The sequence below is a fragment of the Penaeus monodon genome, chromosome 4 (genome assembly GCF_015228065.2).
Source record: "Penaeus monodon isolate SGIC_2016 chromosome 4, NSTDA_Pmon_1, whole genome shotgun sequence".
NCBI classification, from domain to species: Eukaryota; Metazoa; Arthropoda; class Malacostraca; order Decapoda; family Penaeidae; genus Penaeus; species Penaeus monodon.
The window spans coordinates 36,999,751-37,017,122 of NC_051389.1; the positions used below are offsets into that span (position 1 = coordinate 36,999,751).

At 37.0% G+C, this 17,372-nt stretch overlaps 2 protein-coding genes across 2 annotated transcripts; one reads left to right on the forward strand and one right to left on the reverse strand.

Moving 5' to 3' along the window:
- Positions 1-58: 58 nt before the first annotated feature.
- LOC119572548 (zinc finger protein-like 1) lies at positions 59-2,119 on the reverse strand. Its single transcript, XM_037919651.1, has 3 exons — positions 1,955-2,119; positions 1,526-1,697; positions 59-304 (listed from the first exon to the last, which is right to left on the reverse strand). The coding sequence occupies exons 1-3, from the start codon at positions 2,117-2,119 to the stop codon at positions 228-230; spliced, it is 414 nt and encodes a 137-aa protein (XP_037775579.1). The 3' UTR covers positions 59-227.
- Positions 2,120-3,183: 1,064 nt separating this feature from the next.
- On the forward strand, positions 3,184-11,035 carry LOC119572189 (zinc finger protein-like 1; the record flags this gene model as incomplete). The annotated part of the gene is given in 4 exon segments (XM_037919157.1): positions 3,184-3,377; positions 3,633-3,804; positions 5,063-5,309; positions 7,903-11,035. Coding segments are annotated over 4 exon segments (806 nt in total), but the record flags the coding sequence as incomplete, so codon positions are not given.
- Positions 11,036-17,372: the final 6,337 nt, after the last annotated feature.

Here is a 17,372-nt window from a genome sequence, read left to right on the forward strand (position 1 = left end):
TGGAGAAAAAGAAGAAAAAAGAGGGTAGGGGGAAGTGTAATCTATAGTGTTTCACTTACTCCACCACCTGCTGAACCATTCAATAGCTGATCTTCTCTTATACTTGTTTTCCTCATCATCAGCATCACCATCAGTGTTAAATAAGAGGCGTGTCTCTGAGGAAGAGCCTTTACGTACAACACTACTTAAATTACTATGGCCTTCACCTCTATACTGTGAAGGAGTGACTAGAGGATCTTCCATGGATGTGACACGAACATTATTGTTGCTACCTCGCTCACAGTACTGGTACTGCTGCTGAGTCCTGTGAATCAGATAGGTTTGTTCTCAGAATTATTCCATACTAATCTTTTTTGTAATTTTACACACCTCCTTTTGCCAATTATAATCTTTTATATGAAAGATTATAGCAATCAATTAAGAGGACTTTATTTATCTATTTTTTTAACACACTTACCTGTTTAGACTTTTCCTTGATTTTCATAAATATTTTTCTAGTATCTCTTACTGGTACTGGTATTGTCAATAATATTTTAATAATCATAATGCTAATAATAATAATAGAGGCCACAGTGTGCATTGTGTGTGTGTGTGTGTGTGTGTGTGTGTGTGTGTGTGTGTGTGTGTGTGTGTGTGTGTGTGGGTGTGTGTGTGTGTGTGTGTCTGTCTGTCTGTCTGTCTGTCTCTATGCATGTGTGTGTCTCTATGCATGTGTGTGTCTTACGCATGTGTGTGTATGCATGTGTATGCATGACTGTGAGCATGTGTGTATGTATGTGCACATTTGACATACTGGTTGCCTAAAACAACCAGTGAGTCACAGTGAGTCATCCTCTTCCTTATATTCACGGTTGTATACATGCACTTACCAAATCAACCTAAGCCTATGGCACAATCCTAGACTGTGTTATAACCTCACAAAATTAATTGTATTTTTCAACAGTCAGAGACTTGAAGTCCTTGAAATTAAGATGGATATGATCAGTTGACCATGTACAGAAATCAAAATCTCATTCTTCCCAATCAGTTACTTAGGACTGTAAAAAGTAATAAAACATTGTTTAGAAGACAGATGCTATTCTTCATATTTTGACAAAACTTCCTCAGAAAGTGATTAGCAAAACATAGATGTACAGCCTGTTTTCAAAAGTTGAAATCCTGAGTAAATGATACAGACTTTATACTCTGAAGCAAGCCCACAGCAATGACTTCAAGATGGCAGGCCATTCCCTATGAACTAGATTTTGGTTGTCTGTGCACAGTGCTCATCTCTCTTCTTGGCCACAACTGGCTACTATGGTCTCCTTTCTCATTTATAATTCATTTGATTCCTCTGAACTTATAAAATGTGTGCTAATATTGTGACTAAGATAGCATAGAGGGGGTATCACAGGAACCAGTTTATTTTACTGTTGACACCAAATGAACAAAGAAATATATTTAAAGCTTTTTTCAATTATTTAGCTCTACCAGGATCAGACCAAACATACAAGTATTTTTGCACAACAGAAGTCACTACATTTACCTTGGGAATGAATCTGAGTCTGCGGTCTAAATGTTTCCGTCTTTGGCTTCTTACTTGCTAATAAGGAAGCGTCAACAATGGCACTGTCCTGATTCTCAGACTCAGAGATGACACTACCATTGACAGCACTCCAATCTTGATGGTATGTTCCCTCATTTTGTGTTTCTTTAATCTGTTGGATTCAGTTAGATTCCTATAAATGACATATGATGTAACATTCATTGACTGTGCCTTGTTGCAAATATACATTAAATATCATCAAAGGATTTTGAAAGCAACAAAAAAAAAATATACAAAAATGAAAGCATGAACAAGACAAATAAGGAAAGAGATAATGAAAAAAAGGATAAAATAAAACAATTGGAATGAAAGAACAAATAAGATATAATTCAGAAAAAACAAGATAATGTATAAAAAACCCTCACTCACCAAAGGCAAGCCGAGGCCAGTCTGTCCCCAGGGATAGAGGGAAATTACCCTTCGTAGACGATCAGCAACTGGTGACACTAAATTCGGGCGGGAAATACAGGTGAGGACACATGGACTTGTACCCTGCAGGGGCGGTGTTCGGAGCCATGCGGCGGGCCCAGTCATTCAAGCACTCCTTATGAAAGACATCTGAAGGTTTTGGGAAAAAGTACCCAAAAACCCTTTTTAAAATTAATATCGTTCTTTCAGCTGTTAATCTCTTTTATATGTTTTGTAAATAACATATAGATATTTAAAGTAATCTTGAATAATAACCCAAGAAGAAGAGTTAGAAGAAAAAATAAACAACATATACAAACTCATACACACACACACACCCCAAAACACAACCCCAACAGCACACACACACACACACACACACACACAAAACACACACACACACAAAACAAAATAATATATTATATTTTATATATATATATATAATATATATAGAAAAAAATATATAAAATAAAAATATAAAAATAAAATTATATAAATAAAATATAAAAATATATATAAAAATAAATATATTAAATTAAAAGTATAAATAATAAAAAATATATAAAAATACAAAAATATTATTTATATATATATAATATTTTTATAATTATATAAATAATTTTTATAATTTTTAATATATATTATATATAATATATTTTTATTTTAAATATATATAAATATTATACAAATATATAAAATATATTATATTTTATATATATATATATATATATATATTGATATAATAATATATTACATATATTATATATATATATATAAAATATATATATATATATATATATATATATTTATATATATTTATATATATATTTATATATATTTTTATATATATTTATATATTTTATATATATTATATATATATTATATATATATATATATATATATATATATATATATATATATATATATATATATATATTGTGTGTGTGTGTGTGTGTGTGTGTGTGTGTGTGTGTGTGTGTGTGTGTGTGTGTGTGTGTGTGTGTGTGTGTGTGTGTGTATGAATTTGTATATGTGTTTATATTTTCTTCTAACTCTTCTTCTTGGTTTATTATTCAAGATTACTTTAAATATCTATATGTTATTTACAAAACATATAAAAGATGATTGACAGCTTGAAAGAACGATATTATGATTTTAAAAACGGTTTTGTACTTTTTGCCAACCTTCAGATGTCTTTCATAAGGAGTGCTTGAATGACTGGGCCAGCCGCATGGCTCCGAACACCGCCCCTGCAGGGTACAAGTGTCCAGTGTGTTCCTCACCTGTATTTCCCGCCCCGAATTTAGTGTCACCAGTTGCTGATCGTCTACGAGAGATAATTTCCATCTATCCCTGGGCACAGACTGGCCTCGGCTTGCCTTTGGTGAGTGAGGTTTTTCATACTTATCTTCTTGTTCTTTCTGAATTATACCTTATTTGTTCTTTCATTCCAATTGTTTTATTTTATCCTTTTTTCATTATCTCTTTCCTTATTTGTCTTGTTCATGCTTTCATTTTTGTATATTTTTTCTGTTCCTTTCAAAATCCTTTGATGATATTTAATGTATATTTGCAACAAGGCATAGTCAATGAATGTTACATCATATGTCATTTATAGGAATCTAACTGAATCCAACAGATTAAAGAAACACAAAATGAGGGAACATACCATCAAGATTGGAGTGCTGTCAATGGTAGTGTCATCTCTGAGTCTGAGAATCAGGACAGTGCCATTGTTGACGCTTCCTTATTAGCAAGTAAGAAGCCAAAGACGGAAACATTTAGACCGCAGACTCAGATTCATTCCCAAGGTAAATGTAGTGACTTCTGTTGTGCAAAAATACTTGTATGTTTGGTCTGATCCTGGTAGAGCTAAATAATTGAAAAAAGCTTTAAATATATTTCTTTGTTCATTTGGTGTCAACAGTAAAATAAACTGGTTCCTGTGATACCCCCTCTATGCTATCTTAGTCACAATATTAGCACACATTTTATGAGTTTAGAGGAATCAAATGAATTATAAATGAGAAAGGAGACCATAGTAGCCAGTTGTGGCCAAGAAGAGAGATGAGCACAAACGGCCAAAATCTAGTTCATAGGGAATGGCCTGCCATCTTGAAGTCATTGCTGTGGGCTTGCTTCAGAGTATAAAGTCTGTATCATTTACTCAGGATTTCAACTTTTGAAAACAGGCTGTACATCTATGTTTTGCTAATCACAGCAAGACATGGAGCTGCAAGTGACCTTCCTTTCTGAGGAAGTTTTGTCAAAATATGAAGAATAGCATCTGTCTTCTAAACAATGTTTTATTACTTTTTACAGTCCTAAGTAACTGATTGGGAAGAATGAGATTTTGATTTCTGTACATGGTCAACTGATCATATCCATCTTAATTTCAAGGACTTCAAGTCTCTGACTGTTGGAAAAATACAATTAATTTTGTGAGGTTATAACACAATCTAGGATTGTGTCATAGGGTTAGGTTGATTTGGTAAGTGCATGTATACAACAGTGAATATAAGGAAGAGGATGACTCACTGTGACTCACTGGTTGTTTTAGGCAACCAGTATGTCAAATGTGGGCACACGTACACATGCTCACAGTCATGCATACACATGCATACACACACATGCGTAGAGACACACACATGCATAGAGACACACACATGCATAGAGACAGACAGACAGACAGACAGACACACACACACACACACACACACACACACACACACACACACACACACAAAACACACACACACACACACACACACACACACACACACACACACACACAATGCACACTGTGGCCTCTATTATTATTATTAGCATTATGATTATTAAAATATTATTGACAATACCAGTACCAGTAAGAGATACTAGAAAAATATTTATGAAAATCAAGGAAAAGTCTAAACAGGTAAAGTGTGTTAAAAAAATAGATAAATAAAGTCCTCTTAATTGATTGCTATAATCTTTCATATAAAAGATTATAATTGGCAAAAGGAGGTGTGTAAAATTACAAAAGATTAGTATGGAATAATTCTGAGAACAAACCTATCTGATTCACAGGACTCAGCAGCAGTACCAGTACTGTGAGCGGAGGTAGCAACAACAATGTTCGTGTCACATCCATGGAAGATCCTCTAGTCACTCCTTCACAGTATAGAGGTGAAGGCCATAGTAATTTAAGTAGTGTTGTACGTAAAGGCTCTTCCTCAGAGACACGCCTCTTATTTAACACTGATGGTGATGCTGATGATGAGGAAAACAAGTATAAGAGAAGATCAGCTATTGAATGGTTCAGCAGGTGGTGGAGGTAAGTTGAGCAACACTGTTTATGAGTTACACTTTTTTTTTTTTTTTTTTCCTCTCTCTTTCTCGCTCCTTCTTTCTTTTCTTTTTCTTTTTCTTTTTTTCTTAGCTTTATCTTCTATGGGGTTGCCATGATGATCAGGTTCTGGCAGATATCTTTTATGGCCAGATGCCCCTCCTGATGCCAACTTCTCTGTTTACCCGAGCTTGTAACCGGTACTGACTTGGCATACATACATACATACATACATACATACATACACACATACACACATACACACACACACACACACACACACACACACACACACACACACACACACACACACACACACACACACACACACACACACACACACCTACCTGCGTTTTGACTTCTTAAGTCGTTTTCTCGCCATGAGATTGGGCTCGAGCGAGCAATCAGAGTACAGACATTTTTACAACTACCACAATGGGGAATTGAACTCAGGACCATGAGGGTCGGAGTCCAGTGCTCTAACCACTAAACCATCGTGGCAGTTTTTTTTAGACCAGCTCTGAGACCCAGTTGATCACTCTGACTATGGCGCTCGCAGCCTCCTTCTGGGGAGAGTAATCCTCCTCCTCAACAGGAGTGGAAGGCTTCTTTGCTTCCCTCTTGGGAAGAAACTTCCTCCTCGACAGGAGGGGGAACCTCCTTGGCCTGGGGGCAGCAGAGCCAAAAGCCGACAATGGCGAGGGTGAGGCCTGCGAGCCCAACCCGAGTCAACGCTGCCTTGGCCTTCACCTCATATGTCTATCTTCTGGAAAGCTCATTTTTCAGACTTTTCCCAGAGATTTAGTACTCAGTTTTCCAAACTTTTTGTTACTTGTGCTTTTTTTTTTACATTTTCATATTCAATTTTTTGTACCACACCCTGCACCACTGGTCATAGCAGGCAGCAATGGTATCCTTAGCGTGCTGGGCATTCGTACAACTATGGCTCACAGATGGTAAATTTTCACCCTCGTTTACCAGAGGAAATGATGCAAGAGCTACTTTCTGAATGCCCACTAAGTTTATTCTTCTTCCAAGAGCATTGCATACTCATGGCGAGTCATTTTGTCCAAACTGGCCTTCTGCCAAATTTTTCATAACATATATTCCCATCACCCAACCTACAGCCAAAGTTTTCATGACATGTTGGTCGCATCACTTGGATTTGTGGGTTAATTGTTTTCCTGTCCTTAGAGATGGTGCTTGATGATTTCACCACAACCGTCAGTAGAGTCACTTTGTGGAAAGTTCTTTGTGATTTGGCCTGATCTGATTATTTTCATAGGTTGTGTGATATCACAAAAGTTAAGGAATACCGTCAAAAAATATAATTCCAAATTAATAGGGAAGGGTTTCATAAGACCTGAAACCCTTAAGACCTATCATGCTGGTTGACTTTGAAGGCTTTGCATTAAGACTTATGATCTTAATTATCCCTCCATTTAATGCTTTCGCATATTACTCTGTCAGTAAACAGTAATAATATTTACTGTGTATTTATATCTCTCATAGTTGGGGGGGGGGGGTCACCTTAACCCAACCACTATGGATTTATGAAATGCCTCCTGTATTTTTTTGTGAATTTTGTTAAATACAAATGGTTCCACTTGTCCTCAGCCAGCAAGGAGTCTGTCAGTAGGTCCTAGTATCAGTTCCTGATTTCCCCACTCATTGAAATTGTAGAAATTTTTTTCTCTCTCTAATACTATTGATATCAATACTATTGTTGTTATTATTGATATTATGATTAGTAAATTGACATTAAAATCTTTGTAACAATATAGAAAATGAAATAATACAAAAGAAACTCTCCAAAAACAAGGAAAAGGGTAAAAAGGTGAGTTAGGTAGGACTAATAATTGACTCCTTGTGACTAAGGACTTGTAGAACCATCTATGCATGAAACAATAAATGAACTTATATTATAGTAGGCATGGCATGTATTCTTGCCATTCATGCTGATTGGGTTAATCCGTTTAACTCTGTTTTATTTTTTATTTGACCTAGTATTATTAACCCATTACTGACGGGTAGCATTCATAGAGGCCCGGGCCTCGCTGCCGGGGGCTTATATCGTCGCCCGAGCATGCGCGACCACTCATGCCAAATACCAGCATCCCATGCCGTTTCTTCGTAATACTATGAAAATATGTTGTATTTTCAGTTTTCATTATTTTTACAGTCTCTACTTGCCAAACTTCCTGATAAATCGAGACTGAAGGGTATTTTTGTTGTTATATAGACTCCATAGTTGATCATTATTCGGTCTATAGTCCGAATAAAATAAGCAGTGTGCGGCATCATGGAGTTGAAATTGTCGGTTTGTTGCATTTTTTTGTTTGTTTGTTTGGTAAAATGAGAAAGTGTTAAAACCGACTTAATCACACTTTCACTGGCAGAAAAATAATCTTTTGCCGTGATTGTAACAAAAAAAAACTCATGGCAGGTCCATGCATCCTCTATGGCATGTGCGTACGTGCCCCCGGCAGATGGTCCCGCCATGCCATGGCATGTACGTACATGCCACCTGTCGGCAATGGGTTAAAAGTAAGATTATGATGAAAATCCTCACCTTTGACAGAACAATGAGCCGTCCATCATCACGACACCACCAAAGGCTGCTTGGAGGAAGTCGACGAATGGTCATGATCCTTGTCCTATTGGCTGGAGCCACCCTGCTTGTGATCCTGTCATACTTTAGCCATGGAGCATCTGATGACGATCCTCTCTTAGATCCATTCAATAACCCAAATATTCGTATTGAGGGAGAGTAAGTTTGTAGGTGGTGGTGGTTTTCTGAATGCAGAAGTGTAGGTACACTAAAACTGCACCTCTGTTGGGACAGTTATTAGCCAAAAGTGTCCTTTCAGTGCTAAAATGTGTATGTTTTTAGTTGCTGTTATATGATAAAACAGAAAAAAAAAATTATAGACATTTTGTAACCAAAGACCCACTTTTTTTTTTTTTTTTTTATTTTTTTTTGGGGGGGGGTCTTCATAGACATAATTACTTTTAACCCCCACTTGAAATTTTCTTGGACAAGAAAGGCACAAATTTATATGTGGGTCTGTTTTCTGGCCATTCATCCCATGCAATTGGTAATATCAAGTAGAAGGGGTTTCATATTTGATTTATGTATATTTATATTCTTTTCTCTTAAATTTTGTTTGGCAGTTTTCACATCCCTTTGAGGGTTGAATTTTATTGTTTCAAATGTAACTATGCAGCTTTTCATGGGAAAATAAACCCACAAGCAATCTTCCAAAAAATGTTTCCCTTTTGGAAGTAAATTATACTGCAATTCTTTTGTAGGGAGAGTTGCTATGATTAAGAAAGTTTCCAGATATATTTCATTAGATGTATCTTTAAACTACTGTATAAACTGCATTGGTTTTATTGTTGAGTTATGTTTTAGTTAATGTGTTTTTATTTTATTTAATGTCAATGGAGATAGGTTATTGTTGATTATATTGTTTTGTGCTTATTATTGGTAGATCTGATAAGTCTCCTATTTTTGGTTTGAGGAAAACTATTACTCAAACATTACATACAAATAGAAAAAAATAGTAAAACTAAAATGTTTGCAGGGACCATGGGATTTTTCTTTTTCTTTTCCCTCTTAATGCTTTACATTAGAAAGGTGTGGAATCAGCAATGATTAGAAGAAAATGCTCTCTGACTTCTGGTCCAGTTGTGGCTCATGTTCCACAAAGCACATATATGATAATACCAGTTGCTTCAGGAAATGTTGGCCAAAAATATACTGCGGGGATCTTGCATAATTTTTTGTTGACTTTTTGCTTAGATTTTTTTAATGTATGCAAGATAGAGAGAGAGGGAGAAGGAGGGAGGAAGGGTAAATTTGTCCCATTACTAAGGTGAAAAGCAAAGATACAATATTGCAATAGTAACAAATGCCAGGGAAACATAATATTGTATATTAGCACTACTGAATTATTTATTTTCAATGAATATGGATAACAACAAAAATAAATTTATTGACATGATTTGTAGAAGACTGTGTGGTACCTGTCGGAAAAATCACCGGATTACACCCTAAAACAATATTTCATAAGCAATTTACACCAGAAAGGGTTGTCACTGTCCTCTTTTTTTTGGGTTTGTTTGTTTGTTTGCCCAATACCACCTAAAGTTCATTAATTTACAGATTTAGTTTATATATACAGTCTCTACATACAACAAATCCTTGCAATCCAAAAGAATTTACCGAAGAATTTGGATTGAATAGACCATAAGGAAGGTTTCTGAGACTTTGCATCATTTTGGCACATATATAATGCTAGAAAGTATATGATAGCCATACGTCAAAGTCATGCAGATATATTTCCTTTTCTTAAGAATAATGCACTCATTCCTTGGATGATACGTACGATAGAAGCAAGAACTTTGGGTGCTGTTCTTGCCCCATTGGAACCAAGTCCCTAATATTTATCTGTAAAAGAAATAAGATGTAATAAGGGAGTGGCTTGATGAATGTTGAATTGAAATCAAGCTGATATAGCTCCAGTTGAAAACCTGTGCAGTTAGATAAAATGCAAGTTATGTAATCATGAAACCACCTCTATTCCAAGTTTTACATAGTGATTGCAGAAGTGTGGATTAACAACTATTTAAAGTGCATTTGATTGTCACTTGAAAATTACACATTCCTCAGGAAGTGCCCACTGTTTTGCTTATATTGTACTTTATCCTTTCTTCTTCTTCTTCCTCCTCCTCTTCCTCTTTCTCTTTCTCTTTCTCTTTCTCTTTCTCTTCTTCTCTTTCTCTTTCTCTTTCTCTTCCTCTTCCTCTTCCTCTTCCTCTTCCTCTTCCTCTTCCTCTTCCTCTTCCTCTTCCTCTTCCTCTTCCTCTTCCTCTTCCTCTTCCTCCTCCTCCTCCTCCTCCTCCTCCTCCTCATCTCCCTGTTTCATATCCCTAAAAATTTGCATCTCTACATTGGACATTTCATCAGATCTAAAAAATTAGTGACAGTGATGGTCTTTAGTGCAAGACTTTACAATATGTAGTTTATTGCATCTTTGTAAATATTTTTAAAAAGTATCTTTTGGGGTATAAAACCTGCCCATATGAAAACACTGAAGGGTTTGTTATAGAAAAAATATTGGAACCCACAAGAGTGTTAACACTGAGTGTGGTTAGATTTTTTTAACAGAAAGAATGTAAAGGTTGTTCAGTTATTTGTAATATGGAGTAAAGTTTTTTTTCCCAGTGCAATAATTATGTTATCAGAAGAATTCAACAAGCATTGTAGCTACATACCTTTGAGTAAGTTGATCATTCAGTATTCATCCTTGTTACTTTTTTAATGGAAATTCATTTACACTTAATTTTTTATGAATGTGTCTGAATGTTTGTATGTTTAGGTTTCATCTCATTTATTTATTATTTTTAAATGCAATAACTTCTCTTGAAAAATATTGTTTGAATATTTATAAAATTATTTGCTTTGATATCATTTTCCCAAAAATTATTTTTATGTGAAATGCATGTACATAATAATTTTGGTAGCATGACAGTTCATCTTTCACAAAGAAAAAGAGTTATGACAGTTTTAAGAATAGAATAGACTAAAATGTCTGATATGTCGGGTTTCTTTCATCTTATCCAATTATCTATGTATATATTGTATCAAAAAATCATAGTATGCCAGAAGATATACAAAACTATTTAATGAAATATATGTTTTAAGGTTTGCCAGTTTTTCATTTATCCACAGCTGCCCAAAGTCTTACATTTTAAAATGAAAGAGTGCTAGCACAATAAGTTTCCATAAAACAATGAATTAAATAGCATGTTGTTGGTACTCATATTCACTGGAGATCAAGAGAACAGCTTTCTTCCTGCAGTAATATTTTTTGTATCTGCCAGAAAGCACATGCTTTTTCTAAATCTTGGAAGTTGATGTTGATATATAATGTTTGTGTCACTAATCACTATTTGGAAATTATATCAATCTTGTGAATGAGATATTTATTTTCAATACTTAACAACCTTTCTAAAGTCCCGATGCCTTGGAGCAATTTCTAGTTTTGTTACAAATTTTGATTAGTATCAAACAAAAGAGCAGATTTGATTATGTACTATGAAGAGTTTTAGCATGAAGAACAACACCAACATTGTGTATGGATTATAATTTTTTGGCTGTGGATTAGGAACATATGTCTATTGTCTTCACACATAGATGGCTCTACAAGTGTTTTGTCACCAAGGAGTCCGTTATTAGACCTACCAATCTGACATGTTTACCCTTTTCCTAAAAAGGTAACACCGGCACTCTCCGTGGAAAGGAACTGGGGACCCTTCCACGTACTCACTCCAAGATCACAACATGAAAACTACAATTAAGTATCATGCTGTGACCACAGCGGCTCAGACATGAACCTACTGTTAAAAGAAGAATTATCACTATTAATAGTATTGGAAACAAAAACACATTTTCCTGCAAATTCAAGAAATGGGGAAACCAGGCATGGTCACTAGGGCCTACTGATAGACTCCTTGGTGGCTGGGCACAGTTGGAGCCATCTGTATGGAACAAAATTCACAGAAAAACAAAGGGGACAATACATACATCTGTAGTCATTGGGTTAATCACCTAGCCCTTACCCCTTATGGGGACCCTGAGAGTTGACCATTTCTCTTTCCCACTTATTCAGGCCTACCATGGGCAATAATGAAGCTTTTTTTTACCCTTGTTCCTTCATCAACTAGCGATCTCAATTTGATTTCCATGGTTTCCTGATCCCTGCCTCTCCTTAGACCACAACTCTTCTCCTTATACCTAATACTCCTCGATGATTATGTCAACTCTAAGTATTCCAAATCATTCACCTAGGTCATTATTCAACCTTCAGAATACACCCCTTCCTCTCTAATCATCCTCCACCCCATCTACTGCATAGTCTTCTTCATTGTTTACCCCCTCCTCATTTACTACTCTTCATCCTTATTGTCCTCTTCCCCACAGTACTGCCTCACTCCACACCACTCCATCTTCATCCTGCCCTCGTCCTTTTACTGCTTCCACCTTTGCAAACCTTTTGAGTAACATTTTTAGCCCAGCTAAGTGGGAACATTTCTTTGTGATTCCTCCTGCAGCCCCTTACTCTTCCAGTATCTCTAAAAACAAGTAGACAAAGTTTATTTTTGCAGTTATTCCAATTGTTCATACCTTGTCACAGTCTTGGTTACAGTTACATCTGAATCCCAAGCTCGTTCACTATCTACCATGACTGACCTCACGGGCAAAACAATTCTTGCTCAACCTCACTCTTCCCTTAATGTTTGTACTGGAACTGTTTCCATCTCCCCTACCGATTGCTCTGTCAGCAACAAGGACTGGTCAGACTGTAAAAACAACCTGTTTACCTGCCTCATTGACCACGATGCAATGGCAGTACAGTGCTAAACTATTCCTCCCAGAGAACAGCTGAAGTCCTTCACAAGTATTGCCAATATTACCTTCTGTAGACATGACTTCCCCCATGAAATTTATATTGGTGGAGTGTTGTTCCCTGTTTGACCGTACTAACCCCTTCCCCGTCAGTGTCAGAAATGCTGATGTATTGGGAACCAGCCAAACACTCGCAACACCGCCCGCCACCCTCATTGTGCTCAACCTGGTCATGGCTGTGTCCCATAATGTGCTTGGAGGTAGGGCAGCTCCAATAAAGGTGTTGCCCTGCCTACAAGCTCGAATCTGAGGTAGCAGTTCTCAGATTCAAACTAGGCCTCACTCTACGAGAGGCACATCGACGAGGCTTTTCTCTCTGCCTCTTCTGCTCCCTCCCCATCTTTTCAAGATGTCACAGTATCTCCCTCAGTATCTCTTCCCTCTAACCCAAACGATCCTACCTCTACTCTCTCTCCCCCAGGCAAATTCCTTTTCCAGAATATATCCAGATACTCCAATCTCTACCACTCCCCACCCCAATCCCTTGCCCGTTGTTGTCGGGGGGGGGGGGCTTAGGAGGCGGAGACTGGGACCCAATGATGGGGAACTCCCCAACCTTGGGACTCAGCCCTCGACTCAACTAATTTTGCATGGTCTTTTTTTCCTTCCCACTTTTCGTTTCTGTCCCTTCACCAAACCCTTCTGCTATCCACCTCCTAAGGTGTGAGAGCCGTGCTGAAAGGATGAAAGGCTGACTTTGTGCCAGTCCTGAACGGCCTGAGGGAGCCATGGGCACGGTATTCCCCTGATTTAGTTACCTAGCCCTTTACCCCTCAAGGGGACCCTGAGGGGTGGACTGTTTTTATCCCCAACATAACCCAGGCTTACCATGGCCAGTAATGAAAATATATCCCCACTATTAGGGGCAATGAGGCTTGCCCCTTTATCAAATAGCCCCAACGATGTAACCCACCCGATTCCCTGACCCCAGGCTCTCCTTTGACCACGGCTCTTTCAAAGTATTTGCTGAGATCCATCCTCCCACTCTCCCAACACACTGCATCCTCCCCTTCACCTGCACCATTCCCTCTTCTTTCTTCATTATCCTTACAGCTCGCACCAGGATATTCACGAGACCCTTGTGTCACAACAGTGTCCTTCTCAGAGCCCTTCCCCTCCTGACATTCTTCCTGATAACTTCACCACCTTCCCTTGTTCCCTTATCTCATTCCCTGGATTCTCTCCAGCTTCTCTAACTACCATTTCTACTCTTATTACCCGTTGATTATTTTATGGTAGCTCTTTTGCAGTTTTCTTCATACAGTGTCCCCGCTCCCTTCCTCAGACACGTAGATACTCTCCATTCGATCTAGTCGCCCTATGCCCTCACCCCTTTCCCCTTTTACTACTACCCGCCGTACTCCATTTACCAGTACTCCCCTCTTTACCCTTTTCACAGTCATGCTATCTCATAATGCTCTACAAGCTATGCCATCTAATACGTTAATTCTAATCGTTAACTATTTTTTACCCTTCGCCACCTTACTTTACCATAGTGGTGTATGACCTTTGATGTCTAGCACATTTATTTGTTCAATCATTCTGTCCGATTATAAACTACACGTTCCGTGCACAAGGGTCCACAGCCTCGGAGCGCATTTTCAAGGGCCCGTTGGAATAAATGCTGACCGTTAGAGGTCGTCATGGGGAGGCCCATAGGTCGCTTGACACAGCAATAAGAGAATTTGTGGTTATTTTTCCTGTCTAGAGTTTGGTTCACAACGTGTAGTTTTAATCTTTGTGATTTGGCTGATCTGATTATTTTCATAGGTTGTGTGATATCACAAAGTTAAGGATACCGTCAAAAAATATAATTCCAAATTAATAGGGAAGGGTTTCATAAGACCTGAAACCCTTAAGACCTATCATGCTGGTTGACTTTGAAGGCTTTGCATTAAGACTTATGATCTTAATTATCCCTCCATTTAATGCTTTCGCATATTACTCTGTCAGTAAACAGTAATAATGTTTACTGTGTATTTATATCTCTCATAGTTGGGGGGGGGGGGTCACCTTAACCCAACCACTATGGATTTATGAAATGCCTCCTGTATTTTTTTGTGAATTTTGTTAAATACAAATGGTTCCACTTGTCCTCAGCCAGCAAGGAGTCTGTCAGTAGGTCCTAGTATCAGTTCCTGATTTCCCCACTCATTGAAATTGCAGAAATTTTTTTCTCTCTCTAATACTATTGATATCAATACTATTGTTGTTATTATTGATATTATGATTAGTAAATTGACATTAAAATCTTTGTAACAATATAGAAAATGAAATAATACAAAAGAAACTCTCCAAAAACAAGGAAAAGGGTAAAAAGGTGAGTTAGGTAGGACTAATAATTGACTCCTTGTGACTAAGGACTTGTAGAACCATCTATGCATGAAACAATAAATGAACTTATATTATAGTAGGCATGGCATGTATTCTTGCCATTCATGCTGATTGGGTTAATCCGTTTAACTCTGTTTTATTTTTTATTTGACCTAGTATTATTAACCCATTACTGACGGGTAGCATTCATAGAGGCCCGGGCCTCGCTGCCGGGGGCTTATATCGTCGCCCGAGCATGCGCGACCACTCATGCCAAATACCAGCATCCCATGCCGTTTCTTCATAATACTATGAAAATATGTTGTATTTTCAGTTTTCATTATTTTTACAGTCTCTACTTGCCAAACTTCCTGATAAATCGAGACTGAAGGGCATTTTTGTTGTTATATAGACTCCATAGTTGATCATTATTCGGTCTATAGTCCGAATAAAATAAGCAGTGTGCGGCATCATGGAGTTGAAATTGTCGGTTTGTTGCATTTTTTTGTTTGTTTGTTTGGTAAAAATGAGAAAGTGTTAAAACCGACTTAATCACACTTTCACTGGCAGAAAAATAATCTTTTGCCGTGATTGTAACAAAAAAAAACTCATGGCAGGTCCATGCATCCTCTATGGCATGTGCGTACGTGCCCCCGGCAGATGGTCCCGCCATGCCATGGCATGTACGTACATGCCACCTGTCGGCAATGGGTTAAAAGTAAGATTATGATGAAAATCCTCACCTTTGACAGAACAATGAGCCGTCCATCATCACGACACCACCAAAGGCTGCTTGGAGGAAGTCGACGAATGGTCATGATCCTTGTCCTATTGGCTGGAGCCACCCTGCTTGTGATCCTGTCATACTTTAGCCATGGAGCATCTGATGACGATCCTCTCTTAGATCCATTCAATAACCCAAATATTCGTATTGAGGGAGAGTAAGTTTGTAGGTGGTGGTGGTTTTCTGAATGCAGAAGTGTAGGTACACTAAAACTGCACCTCTGTTGGGACAGTTATTAGCCAAAAGTGTCCTTTCAGTGCTAAAATGTGTATGTTTTTAGTTGCTGTTATATGATAAAACAGAAAAAAAAAAATTATAGACATTTTGTAACCAAAGACCCACTTTTATTTTTTTTATTTTTTATTATTATTATTATTTTTTTTTGGGGGGGGGTCTTCATAGACATAATTACTTTTAACCCCCACTTGAAATTTTCTTGGACAAGAAAGGCACAAATTTATATGTGGGTCTGTTTTCTGGCCATTCATCCCATGCAATTGGTAATATCAAGTAGAAGGGTTTCATATTTGATTTATGTATATTTATATTCTTTTCTCTTAAATTTTGTTTGGCAGTTTTCACATCCCTTTGAGGGTTGAATTTTATTGTTTCAAATGTAACTATGCAGCTTTTCATGGGAAAATAAACCCACAAGCAATCTTCCAAAAAATGTTTCCCTTTTGGAAGTAAATTATACTGCAATTCTTTTGTAGGGAGAGTTGCTATGATTAAGAAAGTTTCCAGATATATTTCATTAGATGTATCTTTAAACTACTGTATAAACTGCATTGGTTTTATTGTTGAGTTATGTTTTAGTTAATGTGTTTTTATTTTATTTAATGTCAATGGAGATAGGTTATTGTTGATTATATTGTTTTGTGCTTATTATTGGTAGATCTGATAAGTCTCCTATTTTTGGTTTGAGGAAAACTATTACTCAAACATTACATACAAATAGAAAAAAATAGTAAAACTGAAATGTTTGCAGGGACCATGGGATTTTCCTTTTTCTTTTCCCTCTTAATGCTTTACATTAGAAAGGTGTGCAATCAGCAATGATTAGAAGAAAATGCTCTCTGACTTCTGGTCCAGTTGTGGCTCATGTTCCACAAAGCACATATATGATAATACCAGTTGCTTCAGGAAATGTTGGCCAAAAATATACTGTGGGGATCTTGCATAATTTTTTGTTGACTTTTTGCTTAGATTTTTTTAATGTATGCAAGATAGAGAGAGAGGGAGAAGGAGGGAGGAAGGGTAAATTTGTCCCATTACTAAGGTGAAAAGCAAAGATACAATATTGCAATAGTAACAAATGCCAGGGAAACATAATATTGTATATTAGCACTACTGAATTATTTATTTTCAATGAATATGGATAACAACAAAAATAAATTTATTGACATGATTTGTAGAAGACTGTGTGGTACCTGTCGGAAAAATCACCGGATTACACCCTAAAACAATATTTCATAAGCAA

What these genes read in the sequence shown, in the direction of transcription:
- LOC119572548 (XM_037919651.1), bottom strand. Translation starts at nt 2,119, where the DNA reads ATGACTGGGCCCGCCGCATGGCTCCGAACACCGCCCCTGCAGGGTACA. An exon ending in CTGGCCTCGGCTTGCCTTTG is followed by an intron (nt 1,698 to 1,954) that starts GTGAGTGAGGGT and finishes TGAATCCAACAG; the next exon opens with ATTAAAGAAACACAAAATGA. An exon ending in GACTCAGATTCATTCCCAAG is followed by an intron (nt 305 to 1,525) that starts GTAAATGTAGTG and finishes TCTGATTCACAG; the next exon opens with GACTCAGCAGCAGTACCAGT.